Source organism: Glandiceps talaboti, chromosome 7 (genome assembly GCF_964340395.1).
Source record: "Glandiceps talaboti chromosome 7, keGlaTala1.1, whole genome shotgun sequence".
Lineage (NCBI taxonomy): Eukaryota > Metazoa > Hemichordata > Enteropneusta > Spengelidae > Glandiceps > Glandiceps talaboti.
Window position 1 is genome coordinate 21,771,455 of NC_135555.1, and position 25,214 is coordinate 21,796,668.

General features: G+C 32.9%; 1 protein-coding gene across 2 annotated transcripts in view; it reads left to right on the top strand.

Moving 5' to 3' along the window:
- Positions 1-3,156: 3,156 nt before the first annotated feature.
- LOC144437226 (NACHT domain- and WD repeat-containing protein 1-like) overlaps positions 3,157-25,214 on the top strand; it is a 43,664-nt gene continuing 21,606 nt past the window's right edge. The window contains exons 1-2 of one of the 2 annotated variants that reach the window (XM_078126123.1): positions 3,157-3,291; positions 19,300-19,347. In XM_078126123.1, coding sequence (XP_077982249.1) covers positions 3,281-3,291; positions 19,300-19,347 — 59 coding nt within the window. In that variant the 5' untranslated portion in view covers positions 3,157-3,280. The remainder of the gene's footprint in view (positions 3,292-19,299; positions 19,348-25,214) is intronic. The other variant, XM_078126124.1, reaches the window with a different exon arrangement.

The following is a 25,214-nucleotide window of genomic DNA, read 5'->3' on the forward strand; positions in this document are numbered from 1 at the left end:
TTGCAAGAATTATAGTCAAATAATCTAGGCATGAAAATAACATACTTGTAAAATTAACTCACAAAGAAATATTTCACTTCATGCAAGCCAAGTTTTATACACAAGTGGAAACTTAGAATTGTTTTCTGGTAATTTTACATATAACATCTATCTCAATACTGTAAAGCTGGAAATTTGTATTGAGGACTTAATTTTCACATTTTTGCTGGAAAACAAAAAACAAAAAGGCAATAATAAGTAGTCACTAAAATGCCTTCTTGTATATGAACACAATAAGTGAAAAGTTTCTAGGTTTAATGCATCATACATTTATACTATAGCAATTGTTCTGTAGTGGTCAAGACATGAGATAAATCAGTTCCAGAGTTTAATGTTCATAGTATTTTGATGACTGAATGTCATCAGGGCATTCTTAAAAAGTATAACAATGTATTACCTACCACATGCAACAATAACAGTTCTAGTACATCATGTTTGTCCTAGCTTGTCAAAACTAGGGAAGTCACAGTTATATACTGAATTATGGAACTAGGGAAGTCACAGTTATACACTGAATTATGTAAACTAGGGAAGTCACAGTTATATACTGAATTATGGAAACTAGGGAAGTCACACTTATATACTGAATTATGGACACTAGGGAAGTCACAGTTATACACTGAATTATGTAAACTAGGGAAGTCACAGTTATATACTGAATTATGTAAACTAGGGAAGTCACAGTTATATACTGAATTATGGAAACTAGGGAAGTCACAGTTATATACTGAATTATGGAAACTAGGGAAGTCACAGTTATATACTGAATTATTGAAACTAGGGAAGTCAGTTATATACTGAGTTATTGAAACTAGGGAAGCCACAGTTATATACTGATTTATGGAAACTAGGGAAGCCACAGTTATATACTGAATTATAGAAACTAGGGAAGCCACAGTTATATACTGAATTATGGAAACTAGGGAAGCCACAGTTATATACTGAATTATGGAAACTAGGGAAGTCACAGTTATATACTGAATTATGGAAACTAGGGAAGTCACAGTTATATACTGAATTATGGAAACTAGGGAAGCCACAGTTATATACTGAATTATGGAAACTAGGGAAGTCACAGTTATATACTGAATTATGTAAACTAGGGAAGTCACAGTTATATACTGAATTATGGAAACTAGGGAAGCCACACTTATATACTGAATTATGGAAACTAGGGAAGCCACACTTATATACTGAATTATGGAAACTAGGGAAGTCACAGTTATATACTGAATTATGGAAACTAGGGAAGTCACAGTTATATACTGAATTATGGAAACTAGGGAAGCCACAGTTATATACTGAATTATGGAAACTAGGGAAGCCACAGTTATATACTGAATTATGGAAACTAGGGAAGCAACAGTTATATACTGAATTATGGAAACTAAGGAAGTCACAGTTATATACTGAATTATGGAAACTAGGGAAGCCACAGTTATATACTGAATTATGGAAACTAGGGAAGTCACAGTTATATACTGAATTATGGAAACTAGGGAAGTCACAGTTATATACTGAATTATGGAAACTAGGGAAGTCACAGTTATATACTGAATTATGGAAACTAGGGAAGTCACAGTTATATACTGAATTATGGAAACTAGGGAAGTCACAGTTATATACTGAATTATGGAAACTAGGGAAGTCACAGTTATATACTGAATTATGGAAACTAGGGAAGTCACAGTTATATACTGAATTATGGAAACTAGGGAAGTCACAGTTATATACTGAATTATGGAAACTAGGGAAGTCACAGTTATATACTGAATTATGGAAACTAGGGAAGTCACAGTTATATACTGAATTATGGAAACTAGGGAAGTCACAGTTATATACTGAATTATGGAAACTAGGGAAGTCACAGTTATATACTGAATTATGGAAACTAGGGAAGTCACAGTTATATACTGAATTATGGAAACTAGGGAAGCCACAGTTATATACTGAATTATGGAAACTAGGGAAGTCACAGTTATATACTGAATTATGGAAACTAGGGAAGTCACAGTTATATACTGAATTATGGAAACTAGGGAAGTCACAGTTATATACTGAATTATGGAAACTAGGGAAGTCACAGTTATATACTGAATTATGGAAACTAGGGAAGTCACAGTTATATACTGAATTATGGAAACTAGGGAAGCCACACTTATATACTGAATTATGGAAACTAGGGAAGTCACAGTTATATACTGAATTATGGAAACTAGAGAATCCACAGTTATATACTGAATTATGGAAACTAGGGAAGTCACAGTTATATACTGAATTATGGAAACTAGGGAAGCCACAGTTATATACTGAATTATCGAAACTAGGGAAGCCACAGTTATATACTGAATTATGGAAACTAGGGAAGTCACAGTTATATACTGAATTATGGAAACTAGGGAAGTCACAGTTATATACTGAGTTATGCCAAGGAGACTATAACCACTATAATATTATTGCATCATTTGAAGATTTGTTATTGATTGCTGATTTATTGTCTTTGCTACAGGTTAGAAATACTAAATTATATCAAACACTGTTTTACACTATTTTATAATATAATATACTGAAAGCCAAGACGAAGTAGGCAGTGTAAAGTCAGGGCAGTTGATTCCAAACTTTACCTCTTTTTTGGCAATAGTACCTCTGTGTATAATAATAGCATTCTCACTTTTCCAGTGAAATTGAATTGCTCCATAATCTACAAGAATATGGTCAGTTTTCAAATATAATTTACTGTTGTCTCTTGTTTTGTATTCCTGTTCAGTTACAGTATATGTACCAAAATTTATGCAAAACAAAAGACATTTTTTTAGGCTATCCGAAAATTTACATCAAAAGTGTGAAGTGATTATCCTGTTTACTCATGATTCATTTTTGTACAGTGTGAAAGAACATCAAGTTGTTATTTCTAACTCAACAAATTGCAAAACATTGCAAAATTGCAGGCACGATGTAGCTTAGAAAATTAGTTATTAAACTTTCAAAGTTACACTTTTTATTTCCCAAGGGGACATCCAACATAAAACTTAAAAGATATTGCCATTGCATGAATTATGCAGTCACCCAGCATGCAACACAGTATATTTGCATGTATGAATAATTCATGTATGCAAATAATGAGTGGTAGCTGAGCTGTACATGTCAATTGCTTTCTCTAGCTGTTTAGACTGCTTTAGCTGAGGATCAACGCTGTCCTTCTTACCCTGTGTAGAAGTATACCTTCTTTTAATTCTACAGTATGGGAGCCTGGTAAGTGTACATTTGTCACTCTGTAGATGTTGTTCATATTGTAGATAGATCGCAAAGGGACTAGATTAGACTGGGGTGTTATGTAAGCATCTATTGAGGCAAGGTTGGGAGTATAATGGGTCTGTTTCTTCCATTCACACATACACACACATACACAGCTAGTAGGCCTAGCTTGATGTGTTCATAGACAGAGGTGTCAGTCTTGCTGGTGTTAAGTGTTATAGCTAGCTGTTGTGGATGGAAAGGAGTACACATCCCTGCTGTTTTCATAACCTAGTAAACCATACCACAGTGTGTACAGCGAACAGTGTACATGTACAGGGGGATTGTGTGTATTTTGTTTATAGGAGACAAACACCCAAGTGATAGATAATATTGTATATTTGCAATCCAGTAGAGACCAAGCCTTATAATAATGATTGTGTCAAGCATAATTTTCCAGGTGTGTGGTATACATTAGTTGTTAGTGTGCAAGACTTGAAGTGAGGGGCCGGGGTGATTTTTATGTGTATCAATTCTATGATATACTTTTAGGGTGCGTTATGATGTTTGTTTTCAACCGGTGACCTGAATTCTGTAGTAGTAGTAGTAGTAGTAGTCTGTGTAGTGGTTATTTACTTTGATGTGTCTGTCTTCACAGCACTGTCAATTTATAGTTACTGTTTCATTAGAATTTGCTGCGTTAATTCCTTGAAAGATATACTCAGTTTCAGTTCATTGATATCGTGAGACCTGTCATGTTTTCTACCTGAATTCTATAATTTAGAGATAGTTACTGTTTTTAAGAACGGTGCACTCTAACTCATTGGTCTGGGGTCAACAGTGATCATATTTTACAAGACATGGGGACTAGGTGATAGCCTATGCAAATGTAGTCCAGATTACTGTGTAAAAGAAACAACTCAGACACTTGAATGATGTCTTTTTTTCTCTCTCAGCATTTCTTGATGTGGTTTGGTTTGTCTGTGGTGTGTAACTTAGCCAACATTTTTTATTGCTTCTTAGTTAACAAATAGCTGTCATAGTGTTTCTGTTTTTCAATTTCAATTGTCAGTTTACACATGAAATATTACTTTGTAATGTCAGCTGCTTTCTGTAAATTGAGCTTTCATACAATGAGAGCTAATGAATGGTAATTTGATTTTACTGACCTAAAGATGCTTTGCAAACAGGGTCAGAGTAGAGTGTGCGGCTAGTTTTCTGTCCTCAAGATTCAGGTTGAACCTATATTTGCTGTTACCAAAGTTTTAAAATAAACTGAGGAATATTTATACATTTGTCATATTGAAACCATCTATTACCCAAGACTGTTACCCCAATGTTTGAATCCCACAGTTTTGGATTAGTACTGTCTTAATAGTGGGGACCATGAGGATTAAATGGATAGTATGGTATCTCTGCAGCGTTAGACAACTGTTCTTCATGTCAAAATTTTGATACTATAAGCCTTATAGACAATTCCTCAGAGATTTTGTTATCATGATGTCTTGCCATCAGCTATGCCCGGAACCTTGTTGATAGATCGGTGTTTAAAAAAAAGAGTAAAACAGGAGTTGACAAATTTAAGATATCGGTGTGAAAATATTGATAATATTGTTTTGAGCTTTGTTATCAGCTGTACATGTAATGATGTATGGTATTTTAAAAGACATGTTTGTAATGTGTGAATCCATGCAGGCATTGTAAATGGAAGGCATGTACATTGTGAACTCTATCCAAACAGTGAAGTGATGTGATTTATTGAAATAATGTGTTGAAGACACAACAGGTGGATTTTTGAAGTCTAACTAACTACATTGTAAGGCTGGTTTTGGTACATGATTGAAAATGTTCAATAATTTGCCAGTATTTGTAAATTATATGTATACACGTCAAATGAAAAAAACATGATTGTTACATCATCAGACATTCAAGTACTCATCAACCTAAGTTAAAGGGGCACAGTCCGTGTATGAATTTTGGTGGTGAATTTTATTTTTATATTGAAATATCTGAATGTTATATTCCAACAATTACTAATATACATGTATGTAGGCTGTTGAATCATATCTCACAACTGGAATAATTCTCACCAATTACATGTGTTCAGACATAGTATACAATGTATTCTCACTATGGATAACGTACATATATATGACAATTTTTTGGATACCAAATTTTGAAGAAAAATTAGAAGTATGTCATATTTTGGTTTACCAAATTGTGCATACTCAAGTACCCTTATCATGTTCTCTTCATGCTGATCTGCTTGTCGATACCATAATTTTTACTCTGGTGTTATACATTTTGTACGCTTGTCTTTAGCCAAAACTGGAGTCTCAGATGCGTGGAGTTACAGACTGTGTAACTTTGAATAATCTGTACAGAGGAAGGGATGTGTAATGAGGGAATGGATTGATATTGTTATAATTAATGAGTACACATGCTCAGATGAAAATCAGTTGCAAATGCCAAAAGTCAATTCTCTACAAACATTGCCACTAAACTCATGTGTTCAAGTGTTTGAAATCTGCATAATATAAATAGTGTGATTGATAGTATGATAAATATGGGGATGTTTAAATCCAATTTTGACTTCCAAATCTAATAAGATTTAGTACTGAAATGATTTTTTGTGGTACAATTTGTATGTGTAAAATTCAAAGACACAATATATACTTGTGAAAGTGTATTATTTTTTGAAAGCTACACTCAGTCTGTGGCGTGACGTACAAATAGACTAGTTGGCTTGATAGTGTGGTTTTTTTTTGCAATGTGAGTGGTCGTTGAAATTTATGCAAGGCGAGAGAGGTATGACGTCATGAAATTTGTAAAAGACTTGATCCATCCCTAGGCAGTCACCATGTAAGGTTTCTGTTTTCATCATAAGTGACTGTAATTTAAACTTGTGTGCGTTTGACGTCAATGACGGCACTGACAAATTTTATTTTTGGGGTGTGTGTAGGATAGCGACAGCCTGCCTACAGGCATATATATTATACATGTGCAATAGGTTACTGGAAAGACACACACACACAAAATGTAGAGTGTGAAAAGAAGGAGGGCTAGCTTTAAAAAGATAATAAAAAAACAATCAGAGAGGCAAGGTCTGCGTTTAAAAAAAAACAGACTAAGAGGCTAGAATTCCATGTATACATCTATATTAAGAAAAAAATCTGGCAAAAGAAGAGGTTACATGTATGGCTATGGTTTAAATAAAAACGGGTTCAGAGTTTAAAGTACATGTATATGTAAAAATATATCTAAACAGACACAAAATGGTAAAAAAAAAACAGGCTAAGACTAAGAGACTACTTGTACATGTACACAGACATAAAAAAAAACAGGCAAAGAGGCTACATGTACATGTAATAAAAAAACAAACTAATATGTATATAAACAGAAAAAGAGAAAAGAGTCTAGGCCAATCTTTCATTAAAAAGGGCAAACTTAAGAGAGTTCTCAGTAATTGGGTGTTTTGGATAAAAAGCAAAAAGACTACAAAATCTATCTGTTAGAAGAAATAAACCTGCAAAGAGTGTACTTATCTTAAAAGAGAAAGGCAAATAATACTTAGTTTAAGCCGTGAAATTTTCAATGGAAAGGAAAAATGAAAACACTTATAACACAGTGCAGGCAAAGGTGCTAAAATCTATCTTTTATAAAATGGCAAACAGACAAATAAAAAAAATAAAACAGAATGGCAAAGGGTTTTATTGATAAATATGTTTTTATGCCTTAATCTTGTAATCGTTTATGTTCAATAGTTAATGCACTACTAAAATGTGTGACTGGTTTTAAAAGAAATGGCTAATTTGATCTGATTGTAAATGACATTTCACTAACTACTAGTATTTTGACTATAGTGTTTGGTCTGACGGTGCAAGTACATTGTAGGATAAATATTGTACCATAGTTGTCTCAATTTTCCTAAAATCTGATATTATGACAGAGAAATTTCATTTTTTATTCAATTTCATTCATGAACTGCTACAAAAGCTTCACCATGAATTTGAAAAAAAATTCTTATTTTAGGCTAAAAAAATCTCACTTTTTCATAAATTGTCCGTCATTATAATATTAAAGAATACTGTAACTTCAAAAATTATGAATTTAGAAGCAGGTATGACCATTTTATTGTCATGCATACTGGTTGATTAGAAAAGGGATGGATAATGTGACATGTCCATGTCATTGGTATGACCAGTACATCTCTAGTCTATGTAATCCCCATAATGTCATTTGAGATGCTACGATAAGATAGATGACACGGACACTTGTAAGATGACATCAGATTTTGTAGACTAAAACAGAGCCGTAAAAACTCAAACATAAAGCGATACAATGTAACTGTAAAGATAATAATGATTTACAACTCCATAGATATAGATGACTGCAACCTGTTCTTACTTACCCATTGCAAGGCCTCAAACATTTATACGCGGAGACTACAATTGTTCAAATGGGAATTGACATCCACATATTTCATTGTTCAGACAATTCTGTCGTTCTTTTTTTCTGGATTGAAGTCTTGATTTAAACTGACTTCACTTATTATTATGTCAAGGCACAGAAACAAGTGCTTTACTAAAAAAAAAAAAAAGACTCCAAACATTTACATATTAAAGAAGGTCAAGGGTCAAATGGGAATGACATTTATATTTTTCACCGTTCCTGCAAAACTGTAGCTCTTTTTTTTTTTTCAGGAGTGAAGTCATAATTTAGTCAGAAGATTTGTTATTTAGTCAAATCATGGAAACACTTATGTTATTCAAATTCTAAAATTTGACAAGACTACATGTACCTATGTATGAGGTCAGGGGTCACATGGGAATTATTGCACATATTTTACTCTCCTATACTTGTAGCAGGATGCAGCTTTTTTTCTTGACTTGAGTCATAAAGCCCAGCCCAAGTCAAATTATTAAAGTAATCATATTATTACTAATAAAGCACAAATTGACAAGACTGCAAATGCATGAGGTGAAGGGTCAAAGGTTAAGGACTCCATTGGCCAGGTCAACGACCTTCACCTGTAGACATGAAATTCAAAATGTTGTCGAATTTTTGAATTTCTGAACTTAAATTTAAAATTAATGGTTCTACACATAGACCCTCCACCAACGTTATTCTAATTCTAAAATGCAAATATAGTTGAAATTGTAAAACATTTTAATAGTGGTTATCTATGAATTGTTTGCTGAATAGACTATACTGAGTCTGTTGATCACACAGGTGTCATATGATATATTGAAATTAACATGTACATTTGAAAGTGTTGAAAATATAGCTGCCAAAATGATAGATTGTGCGTTCTTGGAAATATTGATGATGGCAGAACAGAAATTTGATATGTTGTTCATGGTTTCTAGCTCTGTACTAAGTGCTAAATTTATTTATTTGTCATCAAAATGAAAATGAGTGGTTAGCAAAGCCAATAGCAAATTGACAAGTTATGAATAGTACAATGTAGTATAAAAAAAACTTAGAATAGAAACTTAGAAAACTTAAAACATAGAATACCCTGAACCATACATACATGTACATGTCATGTATATGATCAGAATATGTTCTATCAATGCATAGAATACCTAGAAGTTAGAACCATACATGTACATACATGTCAGAATATGTGCTATCAATACATAGAATAAATAGAACATGTCATGATGTGTACATGATGTACATGTCAGAATATGTGCTATCAATATTCTTATTGTACAAAAAAATGTCAAAAAGTCATTTCTTTGAGGTATAGTGAAGTAGTAAAGTAATTTTCCAAGCCTGACACCTGATTCAAGAGATTATCCAAGTCCCTGGGAATCAATAGTGGAAAGGAAAAAAAAGGGAATTTATTTCTCAGTCCTTTAAAGTTGTTAAGTTATTTCTGACAGGACAGGATTATTAAATCATCCATATATTGGCTGTGTTCCCCCAACAGTGGTATATGGTAATGTTCTTCACGGTAATGAATCCCCAAATCAAATCAAATCAAATCAAACACTGTGTTTGTTGTAAACCCTGGACATTTTACAACTTTCTACATGTATATGTATTAATGACAAAATGTATTCCTCTAAATAAACGTTCACAAGTTTGAAATCGACAGTCACACGTTTATATATGATGTAAACCATGATGAAATTTGTAGCGGGCCGCTGTGGCCACACTATTATGATTGATGCAATGTAAAAAAACATGATGATAAAGTTACTACCGGTAACCCAGCACTGTATATCACATAAGAAGTATATTTTAATCAACTTATCAACATTTCACATTGTCAGTACTAAATACAGAACCTGTTGATTCATTGAAGGCTTAAAAGTTTCTGAAATTTGCATTGATGCCAGACCATTTTCCTTTTCTAAATCAACGATGTTTGTTTATTCAGCTTGTGTGACATTATGCGATTGTCCCTAGGATATATCATGTCACTCAACCCTCATTGTTCCTGCAGTACATCACTCTCAGTCTGGCACTCGCATGTCAAAGGGTTTTATAATATTAATTTTCAGAAATCATAGACTGGCACCCACTACTCCATAAAGGCCTTGAAGTGTCCCCAGTTGTAAATGTTCAGATTTATTACATGTTTCCTGTAAAAATGTAAAAACTGCCACACAGTGACAGTGATTGAATGCTAAGTCAAATCTCAATGTAAAAACTGTCACATAGTGATTGAATGCCAAGTCAAATCTCAATGTAAAAACTGTCACATAGTGATTGAATGCCAAGTCATATCTCAATGTAAAACCTGTCACATAGTGATTGAATGCCAAGTCAAATCTCAATGTGAAAACTGTCACATAGTGATTGAATGCCAAGTCAAATCTCTATGTAAAAACTGTCACATAGTGATTGAATGCCAAGTCAAATCTCAATGTGAAAACTGTCACATAGTGATTGAATGCCAAGTCAAATCTCAATGTAAAAACTGTCACATAGTGATTGAATGCCAAGTCAAATCTCAATGTAAAAACTGTCACATAGTGATTGAATGCCAAGTCATATCTCAATGTAAAACCTGTCACATAGTGATTGAATGCCAAGTCAAATCTCAATGTGAAAACTGTCACATAGTGATTGAATGCCAAGTCAAATCTGAATGTAAAAACTGTCACATAGTGATTGAATGCCAAGTCAAATCTCAATGTGAAAACTGTCACATAGTGAATGAATGCCAAGTCAAATCTGAATGTAAAAACTGTCACATAGTGATTGAATGCCAAGTCAAATCTCAATGTGAAAACTGTCACATAGTGATTGAATGCCAAGTCATATCTCAATGTAAAACCTGTCACATAGTGATTGAATGCCAAGTCAAATCTCAATGTAAAAACTGTCACATAGTGATTGAATGCCAAGTCATATCTCAATGTAAAACCTGTCACATAGTGATTGAATGCCAAGTCAAATCTCAATGTAAAAACTGTCACATAGTGATTGAATGCCAAGTCATATCTCAATGTAAAACCTGTCACATAGTGATTGAATGCCAAGTCAAATCTCAATGTAAAAACTGTCACATAGTGATTGAATGCCAAGTCATATCTCAATGTAAAACCTGTCACATAGTGATTGAATGCCAAGTCAAATCTCAATGTGAAAACTGTCACATAGTGATTGAATGCCAAGTCAAATCTCAATGTAAAACCTGTCACATAGTGATTGAATGCCAAGTCAAATCTCAATGTGAAAACTGTCACATAGTGATTGAATGCCAAGTCAAATCTGAATGTAAAAACTGTCACATAGTGATTGAATGCCAAGTCAAATCTGAATGTGAAAACTGTCACATAGTGATTGAATGCCAAGTCAAATCTCAATGTGAAAACTGTCACATAGTAAATGAATGCCAAGTCATATCTCAATGTAAAACCTGTCACATAGTGATTGAATGCCAAGTCAAATCTCAATGTAAAAACTGTCACATAGTGATTGAATGCCAAGTCAAATCTCAATCCTGCAATTTCTTCTGGTAAATTTATTTTCCAATCAGGAAATCTCAATTGCCATGAGAAGATAATATACAAGTCATACCTTGTGATTCAAATTTGTACAAATTTAGAAATAAATGTGAATTTTACATTCAATAGTGAAAATGCAATATTTTTGGCAAGAAGGTAATAAAAACCAAAAAATAGGAAAATTTTATAATATTCTGTAAGAAGAAATAATTTGAACAAGAGAATTTCAAATTTCTTAGTCTAAAAAATATAAGAAAGTAAAAGGTTGAATAAAAATACTTAGGAGGGGGGGGGGGGGGTACCGGTAAGTGGAGAATTTTAGAATTTTTGGTAAAGAGGAAAAACAAATTTGAGAATATAAGAATTTTACTGATAAGAGTGGATAAAGTTATAATATATTATTAGATGAGATTTTGTCATAAGATGGGTAAAAGCTGAGAAAGAAAACTTGGTAGCCAATCCCATGACATACATGTTGTTGTAAAAGTGTGCCATTAGTAACAAATATGTCACCTACCACTGTGATGTATTACATGTATTTACAGAACACCTTGCTACCAGGGTTGTCTTCCCAGCATGCAGTGCAAAATGTCATTTCTCACTCCCAGGTACTGTGTGACCTTTGACCTCAGAAACCACTCAAGGATTAATTGTTTGGGACTTGTAATTAATTTGTAAGTCAAAGCCTGAAAAAAATTCTTAAATATGAAGTTTCGTAAGTAGTCTTGGTGTTGTGTATTTGTATATGTAGTCAATTTGTTTTATTGATAGGTAATAATCACATCTCAAGTTGAAATCTTCATCACTTCTTCACTGTATCAGCTGTTTCAGGTGTTCTTCTGACCCTTAAAGCTGCACTGGCTGTAACATCAGTATTATTTTTTTTAATCACAGAGTCAACAATATATGAACTGACCATTGTTATTACCATTATTAGACATATTATACATGTTAGTTGGTTGTCAATAATATTCATAAATGTAGTACAGTAAAAGGTTGAAATCTTGATTTATTTTAGGTGTGGACTCAAAATAATTTGATTGGATTTATTGTACCATATTGATTATGTGTTCACAAATATGTTTACATACAGGTGATTCAATACTGTTTGGTGTACAATATGAAGAGAATATCAATAAAACAGTTTTTTTTTAAAAATGTGTGAGTTGCAGGTAATGCAAATTGAAGACAAATTGTAATCTTTCAGTCTGTTGTCAACCTTTGACCTGGGTCTGTACCCTGGATAATAATATTCTTAGGACAAACATTCATTGTGGAAGGATGCTTTAAAAGTGTAGTGTTGTTATCATTTATTGATCATGTGGCCAGTATATTAGATGGGTGTAATTTCTATTTCAGTGACTTTTAATGAACGCCTTCCTTCACATTAGACATGCCTATAATTTGTAAAGCACAATTTTGGGTGTCACATAGCAGTGAAGAGCCCACAGGTGGGTGCTGAAAAACAAATGACTATACTTCAGTATGTACTTGATCCACCACTCTGTTCAAAGTAAGAAGATACACTACATGTATAGATTAGAGTGTATCTCCCCATGATAGGTTACAAGGATGACAACTAATTTGCATAATAATTTACATATCATTAGCATTGTCATTTGCATAATGGTTTGCATAATGCTAATACAACATTGAAACATAGATATACTGTGACATGTTTACAATACCGTATACACATGGACATTGGAATCAGCCATTTCTCATCATGTGAAAATATTAGCATAATATTATAATCATTCAAAGAGTACTACAGCTTAATAAGCGTGACAGAACACTTCTGAAGCATGACACACATTTACCAACTTCAGTGTCAAGTAGGTATGTGATAAATTGAGACAGTCCCTGATGTGGGTGAATGTATGAACTCCCAAATTCTATGTGAACTATTCAAGGTATCTGTGCTAACAATGTGTATCACCATTAGCATGCTAGTCTAGCATGTGGTGTTTTGGATCCCTACTCCATCTCTGTATAGCTGGCTGTGTGGGTCATCCTGGTCTTTTTGTCTACAGCTGTGTCAAGTGTTTCACTGCGTAGATTCAAACAAATTAACAGTAGAAGTGAACTGATGCTGAAAGTAGCTTGTTGGGTGGAAAAAAGGGTTGCACATGTACATTCTGTAGGTTAATGGATGCAGGCTTAGATGGCCTTCTCACAGACATTTTTTGAAAACTCTCTGAATTGTGATGGAGAATCACAACAACGTGGATAGACAGAAAATAGAACTGCCGAGCTATAGTGTGAAAGTTTTTAATGTTTAGTCACCTTTTATGAGCAGTTAGCCCATGTACATGTAGTCTTAAAAGAGGGAGATAGACATGGGATAAAATTGACATATAATTCCACTATTTGAATGATTAGCATAATTAGCATAATTTTAACTACATGTACATAGGCTACCTATGAATAATAGCTTAATTCGCATAATTTTGACTACATGTACATAGGCTACCTATGAATAATAGCTTAATTCGCATAATTTTGACTACATGTACATAGGCTACCTATGAATAATAGCTTAATTCGCATAATTTTAACTACATGTACATAGGCTACCTATGAATAATAGCTTAATTCGCATAATTTTAACTACATGTACATAGGCTACCTATGAATAATAGCTTAATTCGCATAATTTTGACTACATGTACATAGGCTACCTATGAATAATAGCTTAATTAGCATAATTTTGACTACATGTACATGGGTTACCTATGAATAATAGCTTAATTAGCATAATTTTGAATAGTTATGAATCTGTGTAAAGATTGCTTGACTGTGGGTTAGTGGGTTGATATCAAATACAGATTCTGTGCAATTGTTTTGAAGCTGTTAAATTGAAACTAGATTTTTCAACACTTTTGGAAACATACATTGTAATTTGGTGTATGAACTCGGATACTATATGTATACTGTGTGAGTAAATTTTACTGAATCTGTTGTTTGAATCAACAGCACATTTTAAGTACGTTGCAGTCTTTTCGATTGTTTTCAAAACTGTAGATCTCAGCAAATCCAAATAAAATACTGTGAATATATCAATTAATTTGTCTATTAAACCTGTTGAATTAAATCACAGACAGACTATTAATTATAAAGTGAATATTAAGTTATCTGATGTAACATAGTGATCAGATTTATATTAGTCTAAAACCTGTACGTGTATGTTCGTATTCTGCACTCTTTCTCTCTACCGTTTAGTCAAATAGTTCTCTCTGGTATGATCTTTTGTTCTTACACCGACAGTGGTTTTTAATGCTATTGGAGCATTCATATAAACGTGATTGCATTATCGTATTTTCACATGACTTACTTTAAGACTAGAAGTTGAGTTTGTAGTAAACTGAACAAAGTAACCAATCACAACTGCCAGTCAGTGTGTGTGATGAATTACTACTCACACATGCTGTTCACAATTTCCCCAGCAGGAGATGTAACTAGATTTTCGGTAAAATTTGTTCATTTTACTGTATGTGGAGAGAGAGAGAGAGAGAACATGTAGAAAATGAGCACACATATGGTTTGTAGACTATCATCAGATGCACATTGTGTTACAAGTGTCCCTCTAAATAGTGACATAAAACACGTAGTGCTGTAACTGACATCAAAGTAATATGAGGTCAATTACAATCTGATTGGTTAGAGATGGTGTTGCCAAGACAACATTGTCAATCATTCAGAATCACCATAGTAACCACAGGAACAAGTTCTTTCCCCTGTGCAATTAAAGTTTATCCCTATTACATTCAATTGTGTCATTTATTGACTATTATATGGAAGTGACTCATAACATTCAAGTATATTAATTTTAATATAATAGGGGGAACTATAACTAAAAATATTGAAATGTATTTTTTATTTTAAAAAATAGAAAATGGTATTTCATTATAAATAGAAAAATTAAGTAATACTTTGGTGAGCAGTGTGTATATGCATGCATGTTGTGTATGCATTCATTTACATTTGTATATGTACATTATTACACACACACACACACACACACACACACACACACACACACACACACACACACACACACACACACACACACAGTTGAGTTTTGTTGAGACCAACAGGTTTTCATTTTCAAATGTAATTTTCTATAGCATACATGTACATGTATTACATATTCTGCCTTCCTAAATCTAATATTATAAATATTCATTGAAATTTCCAAGGTGTATATATTATATTATTGAGTTATATTTTTCATATTAACTTTTTTACAAACGATGATTTGTGTTTGTACAAATTTCAATAAATTGAATGTTACATGCATATGATTCAATCCATCATTTGGAAATGACAGGTACAATGTATGTAATAAACTACTGTAGTCCTAGCTGTCATTACACTTTCATATACATGATGTATCACTCTGGGTCGTAGGATTAGTCTGATGATAATGTTAGCATCAGCATCACTAGCAAATGAAAAAAGAGAGAAAGAGAAAGAGATGAGTCCTAGTTTTAGTATAGTTAACTATGTAAGCTAGTCTAGCAATAGTTTTACCATTATTACACCACAAAGAATTAAACCTTGGATATATATTTAAAACGGGTTTGCCTTCCAAAACTCAGTTGTTGAGTAAATATTGTATTATCTGATTTCACTGAAGTTTCAGAGCTCTGGTAACCAGGAGAGGTAGGTGTGGGCTTAATACTAAGGTTTCTAAGCTCTGGTAACAAGGGGAGGTACTTGTAGGTGGCTACATGTAGTGGGCTTTACTGTAGGTTTCTGAGCTCTGGTAACAGGGATAGGTATGGGCTAAGGGCTTCACTAAGGTTTCTGAGCTCTGGTAACTGGGGTAGGTATGGGCTAAGGGCTTCACTGAGGTTTCTGAGCTCTGGTAACAGGGATAGGTATGGGCTAAGGGCTTCACTAAGGTTTCTGAGCTCTGGTAACAGGGATAGGTATGGGCTAAGGGCTTTACTGTAGGTTTCTGAGCTCTGGTAACAGGGATAGGTATGGGCTAAGGGCTTCACTAAGGTTTCTGAGCTCTGGTAACAGGGATAGGTATGGGCTAAGGGCTTCACTAAGGTTTCTGAGCTCTGGTAACTGGGGTAGGTATGGGCTAAGGGCTTCACTAAGGTTTCTGAGCTCTGGTAACTGGGGTAGGTATGGGCTTCACTTAGTTTTCTGAGCTCTGATAACAGGGTAGGTATGGGCTAAGGGCAGACTAGTATTACATACAAATGTATCGATACAACTAGATGTAAGAATGAGTGACAAGGTTTTACAACCCTAATAACAGGTAGGGATACATGTAGATGGAGGCTGTGGTAAAATTTATACTTGATTATACTCACAGTATGGGGGTTTTCCTGATGAACTTCCATCATGTACATTTTGGAGATTTCCAATATCTATCTTATTAAATTGAGACCTCAGTTGCCAGAGTAGTGACATTTTCAAGATAATCAAATCGTACTTTTAAAAAACCCATCATATACGTGTGCACTAGTCGTCCTACATAAACATAAACTTAACACCACAATATGAAATCATTCCATTCATCATTGTCAATGAATAATTATACCAATGATCAGAAAAATATAGAAATTATTTCATTTACGTTTTACACCTTTAAATTTTCCTTGTCTCCTTTTAATACATGCATCTATGTATTAATGTTTTCTTTTACTAGTCACAAGATCTTGTACATGTATACAAACATACATATACATATATGTATATACATATATATATATACATGTATATATACATAAAAATGAAAGAAGACGAGTCTGATATTACATAGTGGAATTACACTACGGACCGTTTCACCCGAAGGATCGTCAGGTGTAATATACATGTATATATACATATATATATATATATATATATATATATATATATATATATATATATATATATATATATATATATATATATATATATATATATATATATATATATATATATATATATATATATATATATATATATATATATGCAGATCAAATTTTATTTTTGAAATTCATCTAGATATTTCAGTTAATATTTTAACAAAAGCTTTGCAAGATTTTCTGTAACTTACAGAAATGAACAAATCTATTTGGTAAATAACTGCTTTTCACCAGAAAGATTGAGAAAAATATGTGCATATGTTCCTGTAAGTAAATTCATGTAAAATAGCATTTTCCAAAAATACATTTGATTTGCAGTTAAAATATTTATAGCATTATTGTTTCATTTGCTGTTAGTAGCCGAAAAAGATAACAAGAAAATGTATGTATTGAACTTTAGTCAGTGTAGTAGATTGCTAGTCAATATAAAAAATATGTTGTGTGCAGTATTCGGTAGCTGCCATCAATACATGCATAAAATATATTCATGATGATCAGATACTTCTAGAAATGGGAATAACTGATCGAGGTACTGTTACATTAAATGAAGAACCTTGTGTTCTATTCGGCTTTTTTCAAATTATGGATGAGTTGTTACAGGAAACGACTCCTTTGCAAATTGAAATAATTAAAGGTTGGTATTGTAAATGTCAAGGTGAATTCATTTGTTATATTCTATTTGAAATCAAGTATGACGGAAGACTGTAAATTTGTGTATTAGCATGTGGATTAGATTGCTGCAGGCTGCACAGTACCTTACAGCATTCCACACTTTAAACATACCGTACTTGAAATGTGGTAATTTTTGGGTGGGGTGATACATGTATGTGGGCCAAACTGTGGCTTGGAGTTGATGTGACTGTAGCTGAAATGTGACTGTGTAAAGCTGGTAGAAACAGTCAGTGATTGTAACAGAGGTGACACATAGTAGACCTACATCATGTAGTGTGTGTACATGGTATAGTCAATGCATTGTGTGCTGATGACGTCAATACAACTCCTTCACTTTATTATAGTCTATCCAGTTATGCTAATTAGGGACATACAGATTTAACTCTTTGTTACTCTACCATTCTCCTGTAAAAATATACATTGTTATAGAACAGATCTCGCTGGCTGCTGTACATGTATGTATGGAATGGGTCATTTAGTGTGTGTATGGAAATAAGGTTTGAATTAAATATCAAGAACAATCTCTCCAGTTATAATAATTAGGACATACCTATTTAACTCTTTGTTACTCTACCATTCTCCTGTAAATATAAAACAGGTCTCACTGGCTAAGTGTACAAATTTATGTGTGTATGAAACAGGTCATTTAGTTAAAAGGAGTGTTGTCCAGTTATAATAATAATTAGGACATGCAGAATTGAATTATAAACCTGTCACTTTATGCAAATCAGAATCCATCACAGAATCACTAAGATAAGCAACATGTTTTATGCATATTAATTATAACAATTTACATATAAATGCATAATTCCTTATTTGTATATATACATATATACATTCTTTAATTAAAGTAAGTTTGACTTAAAATAAGGGGCACAAGCTGAGTTTACCCTTGTTTGGGCATAATTTATGCTGCATATTTATAAGGTACTCATAGTATTGACACTTGACCACCACTTGTAATTAACTGAACTCAAACCTGATATCAAGATATAATTGATAACCAGTCTGATGACATAATTTATCACATATCAAAATTGTTCAAGAAATCTCTACTATGTAATCAACCATTTTAATAATGCCAGACAATAATTGTAATGTTATAGAAGGCATGCATATGCATCAATATTAAAATCGTTTTGAAATAGTTTAATAAAGGTAAATTAAGTTATGTAAATATTTTCACGTGAGTAAAAAAGCTTATAAACACAGCCTGTGCCACTGGAAGTTAGTGTTTCACAAAGAACTTTATATCTCAAAACGTAGAATATCTAATTAAAAAACATGTTCAGATTTTTACATGCATCATACATCCCTTGTTTCTACTTCCTTAAAATTTGTTACGTTTTCTTCCGGTCAGAGATGAAACAGCATATCCATTTGATCTTAACTTTGTACAAATATTAATTAAAACATAATTTAATTCAAAATAGAGATTTATTAATTTGAAATTATTCCAGTATGGAAAAAAAGAAAGTGTCGTTACTATTTTTTCTGATATTTCATTCTGTTTACAGCTGCCAAAAGTCAGGGAAGGTTGTTGAGCAATCATCATCGCAGCAAGAGTAAGTTACTCATTTTAATCCATTAATCCGTTAACATCACCATTTCACCATATTAAATCCATAATCATCACTCTCAATCAATATGCAAATAAGTTGATTTTTATGCATTTCACATGTGTCAATCAATATGCAAATACATTGTTTTCTGCATTTCACACGTGTCAATCAATATGCAAATAAGTTGATTTTTATGCATTTCACACGTGTCAATCAATATGCAAATACATTGTTTTCTGCATTTCACACGTGTCAATCAATATGCAAATAAGTTGATTTTTATGCATTTCACACGTGTCAATCAATATGCAAATACATTGTTTTCTGCATTTCACACGTGTCAATCAATATGCAAATAAGTTGTTTTTTATGCATTTCACACATGTCAATCAATATGCAAATATGTTTTGTGCATTTCACACATGCCATGGCCAATCAATATGCAAATAAGTTGTTTTATGCATTTCACATGTGTCTATCAAATGTAAATACATTCTACATTTCATAATCCGTGTTCATCAAATACAAATAAATTGTTTGGTTATTATATTATTATTACATATGTACCAGGTACATGTATACTTCCTGCATATTCACTTATATATAATGCTTTTGTTATTTGCACTGCAGTGCAATGCCAAACTAATTATTGCATACCTTTATGCAAATCATAAGCACATCAATGTCGTAGACAACTTGTTTGTTCTTCGCACACGAAATTGCAGTGATTGCACAATAATTGACAGGATGTTTTCAAGAAATTTTGCTGTTTCAGATAAACTTATGACTTATTTTAAACAGTGCACCCTCTAATGATAACCAAATTTTGTTGAACATTGTGAGTCAAAATGAGACCTTAAGTTATTTAAAAATAATAGATCCTCATCATAATCCATGAGTGCCAGTGTTGGTAGGGTTTACAATGTACAAATGTACATGTATACCCTTGGAATATTTTAAAATCTGTTAGTTCTGAGGTATCACCATGCCACATAGATAGTTTCATTGTCTGGAATTTCAGTATAGTTCAGTGTGAGCATGATTGATGGACAAATTAATTAATGTCTGGTCTGTGAGGCCACAGCCATATAATGACTAGAGTTATGTGTTCCCAGATGTGTGTAGCAAGGGGAACAATTGTACCACTGTACACATTATATTTGATACGTAGTGTGTATTGAATTATAATGTGAGAGCTTAATTATTGTAATTTGACTCAAGTTGTATTTAATACCTGTTAATCTACTTATTTGTGTAATTCTGAGAAATCTACAAGTTAAAATGGAAATATCAAGTGTTTTATCACGGTTTTTAGATCCTGGTAATAAAGAGGGGCAAAAAGTTTATAAATCTAAGAGTTTCCTATAAATTAATTGTAATCTGATGTAGATTTTCAAACCCTGGTTTGTGGGAGAGGAGAGGAAGGGAGGTTCTGTTGGGGCAGGCAGGGGAGGAAGGAAGGGTAGGGAGGTTCTGTTGGGGGAAGAAGGGAAGAACTTTCTGTTGGGGAAGAAGGGAAGGAAGTTTCTGTTGGGGAAGAAGGGAAGGGAGTTTCTGTTGGGGAAGAAGGGAAGGGGGATTCTTTTTGGGAAAGGATGGAGCGGGAGGTTCTGTTGGGGGAGGAAGGGAAGGAAGGAAGTGCTGTGTGGAAAGGGATGTGAGGTTCTTTTGGGGAGGGAGGTTCTGGTGAAATGCATATTTTTTGCAATATTATATCCTAAATTTTGTGGTTATCCTGGTAAACCATGTTGTGAACTAGACACTAGATTTTGTTTACTTGTACTGCATTTAATACCCAAAACAAAAATACTGATATAGTTGGCCTGTAGGTTTATGATAATACAGGGTGCTGTTTTAAATAATGTATTGCGTTTGCTATGGTGTACAGGTATAAACCTGGGATCTTACATTTATACTGTGAAGTATAGTATTGTATTATCTGTGCTTTAATTTTCCTTGAAAATACAAGTCTGCTGTTCTAGCCAGATCCTGTTTTTTGCTGATTTTAAGGAAAGTAAATGTATGTATGGAAACAATAAATTACAAGTTTTACATTAATACCACTGATAACATTGCAGCTGAAAAATGTACAAGTTAAAATAGTGTGAATACATTTTTTTTAGGTTGATTGAGATGACATTGAGATGACATTCTGTTTTAGTTTAACTAGCTTCTCTTATACATGTATTGGATTTCAAGAATAAGGGCTATGTGTTAGCAACTATATAATGTTCATCTCTACATGCCATCAGATTATCAGCTGTACAATGTAGGTTATCAGTGTATGATAAATGTAAGACAAAGTTGAACACACTGTCACTCAGAAATACAATATACATGTCAACCGAAACTGAAACAGAAAGAGAAATAGTTATACTAATTACTTGTTGCATTATGACACATGTACTGTCAAATCCTACAAAAATGTTACTTACTAACATGAGTGCCTGACTACAAAAATATTACTTACTATTAAACATTGCTACATTTTAGTGTCTGGCTGTACAAATATCTTACTACATGTAACAAAAAATCAAAATGTATAATTGGTACATTTTAGTGTCTGGCTGTACAAAAAAATCAAAATGTATAATTGCTACATTTTAGTGTCTGGCTGTACAAAAAAATCAAAATGTATAATTGCTACATTTTAGTGTCTGGCCCTACAAAGATCAAAATGTATGATTGTTACATTTTAGTGTCTGGCCGTACAAAAATCAAAGTATATTGTTACATTTTAGTGTCTGGCTGTACAAAAATCCTATTACCATTGCTACATTTTAGTGTCTGACTATAAGAATCTAAATTGGTACATTTTAGTGTCTGGCTCTACAAAAATCTAAATCTAATTGTTACAATTTGATTTTGAAGTAGATACACCTTCTCTTACTACATGTATGCCAAAATGAACCTTATGAAAAACTGTTCAGATTTGCACATTTCTATGTCTGTACTAGCTACACCTTTGATTTTGTATAAATTGTTTGCTCGCGTCCCAATAAAAGCTGCAGTGAATTCAAAAATAAATTACAAGTTAACTGTCTACTGTTCACTCATTGTTTTCATGTCGGCGTCAGTCATAAAACCATCTTTATGTTGCTTTGAGAAAAGAACAAAAAATGTTAATTTTAACAATGCAGTGTCAATATCATGCTTCAGTAGCTATACAGTGTTACAATAAACATAAAAAAGTCGCATGAAAAGGCAAGACGGACAAAGATCCCTTGTTCTGTTCTGATAAAAAGTGAATTTGGGTGACAAAACGATTTGACAGTCCAACAAGGTAATATATCGTAGTTTCTGACAAGCCAGTACAGCCTGAAACATGTCACGCCAGAAAATCCCTTATGAAGAAAGAAGTCGTAATAGGTTGCCATGACAACATTGTCATCATCACTTTGCCCCTTACATGTACATTTAGATTTTGCAAAGAAATAAGATGCTCATTCTTAAGGTCCGTTTTGCTTCAAAGACCGTAACAAAAGGATGGGCCTTTAAAAAATCATTAGGGGCACAGAAGATATAAAACATGATAATACAAGCCACACTAAAAACGGAGCCAAAGAAAAATTAAACGTCTTTGTTTTCTCCCAGTGAAGAATGAGATACGAAGCAAGGGTTTGACGTCAGTAGTTGTTCTGTTGCTAAGCAACCAATGACTCTGTTGTAAATAGTGTAATCACTACAACCTTTTCCCAGCACACTGTTTTCACAAGAAGAATCAAATTTAAATTCTGCCAAAATTGAAGGGCACATCGTAAAATGCTTCAAATTTACAATAAAATCAGGGCGTGGCATATTTAATCGGAGAAATAAAGAAGTGATTTTTCATCCATGATTAAGTCAGAGTAGAAATTCATTTAAAATTGTTGAAACTTTGGAGATTTTTTCCCCTTCTGCTTTAAAAGCTTTGTCTTTATTCAATCCAGGGTAATATACTAATATGATGAGTGACTCTGTTTAAATATATTCACAGAATATAAAATATACCGATCAGCTCAGATTAGTCAGAATTCTGTCAGTGTTTGTGTTTGATGTTAATGGTACTAAAGTATATTATTTCCGTACATTTGAATTTATATTTGAAAAGTATGAATTTTGAAATGATCTCTTAATCCTCTTTCTACCAGAAAGGTACTTGTTTGTGCACAAAAAATACAAGTTTAACATTTGTTGAAAAATATCTCGTATTTTTAGCTTTTTATTTGAAGTCGCACTTGAAGATTTCACCCAAGTCTGTATTTTACAAAGTAAAATGGACCTCAACATCAATTTCTTTTCAATATTTTCATATTCATGTAATCAAAATTATTTGCATATGATTTAAATTAAGTGTGTATTTATATATATATATATATTATACATTTTGTCATACTGTGAGAATGAATTATCATGAACTCTAGGTTCATAGTTACTAATGACGATTAAACTCGTCAAAACATTTCTATGAAGCAAATTCTAAATTATCACTAATGTCTTGTCAGTATTGTGACAGTAGCCCATTGTAGTATACCCAGACAGTGTTGACAAGAAGTCGCAAATTTTGGATTTGCTTTCTAAGAAATAAATTAAACTCTGTGAGTAGAAATTTTAATTAGTTATTTTATGGACTGCCTCACATTCACAATATAGTAACATCTGATGTTATAACATGCAAATTTGTGGAAAGATTGTAACCAGCAACATCATAGTGTCCGAGAATTCATTTCATTTTTATATGTATTTTCCTGTATTAAGCCTTGTATTTCTTCTAAACTACTATAAAACTGAAAAAAAAAAATGTGTTTTGAATTTCATTTCCAACTGAAATATGGAAAATTCCATGTGCAATAGTGCAGGCATAATTAGGAATATAAGAAAGTGTGTGTGTGTGTTACCTGGATAAATTGAAAGAACCCTGGTTGAAGTGTGTGTCCCTAGAGAATGAATGACGTCAAACCTGACTCACTGCAGACGGGATGTCAATTACAATATTGTGTCAGAACTGTATATCTGTCAATGCTTCCCTGGAGAGAACTGCTTTTGTACTGCTGCAAACTGTCTCAAGTACGGTATAAAACTGTATCTTGCATTATACATGTATTGAGATGGTGAATTTCAGTCAAAATATCAAGAAAATTTCAGTCTTCTTGGCACATTTTAAATACTTTATTCAAGTGTGTGTGTATATTGTACATGTACTGTAATTGTGTGTTGTTGAAATGCATTACATGTATGTTGAGATTTTAAAATTTCATTGAAAAATTGAGAGGAAATTTTGATCTTCATGTCACAATATTAGATATTGTGAACCTGTGTACATGTAAGCATGTGTTGTTGCATAGTGTCTCCAAGTATTGAACCATGCATTATGCTGAGATGGTAAATTTAGTGAAAATTTCGAGAAAATTTCTATCTTTTTTCATAGTCTGTTTACTGCTGCAAACTTTCTTTAAAAAATATCAAAAGTTACCTTGCATTATGCTGAGATGGTAAATTTTAGTGAAAATACAGAGAAATTGTTGTATTCTATTTATTGCCTTTGTACTGCTTTCCCCTGTCATCACAAAAACCTGTACCATGCATTATGTCAAGTATTTTTTTTACCATACATTAAGCTGAGGTGGTAAATTTTAAAGGAAATTTAGAGAAAAGTTTGATTTTCTTGTATATACACATTGTTGTAAACTGCCAAGTATTCTCAAAATATGCCATGCATTATGCAGAATGTCAAAATTTTAGACAAAATTTAGATCTGTCTGTTGACTCGACCTGACTGTGTCTCAAGTATCTAATACTATAGTACTTGGCTATACCATGCATTATACTGAGATGTTGAAATTTCAGTGAAAATTTTACAGGGTTTTTGTGTAAATAATTTAAAACACATG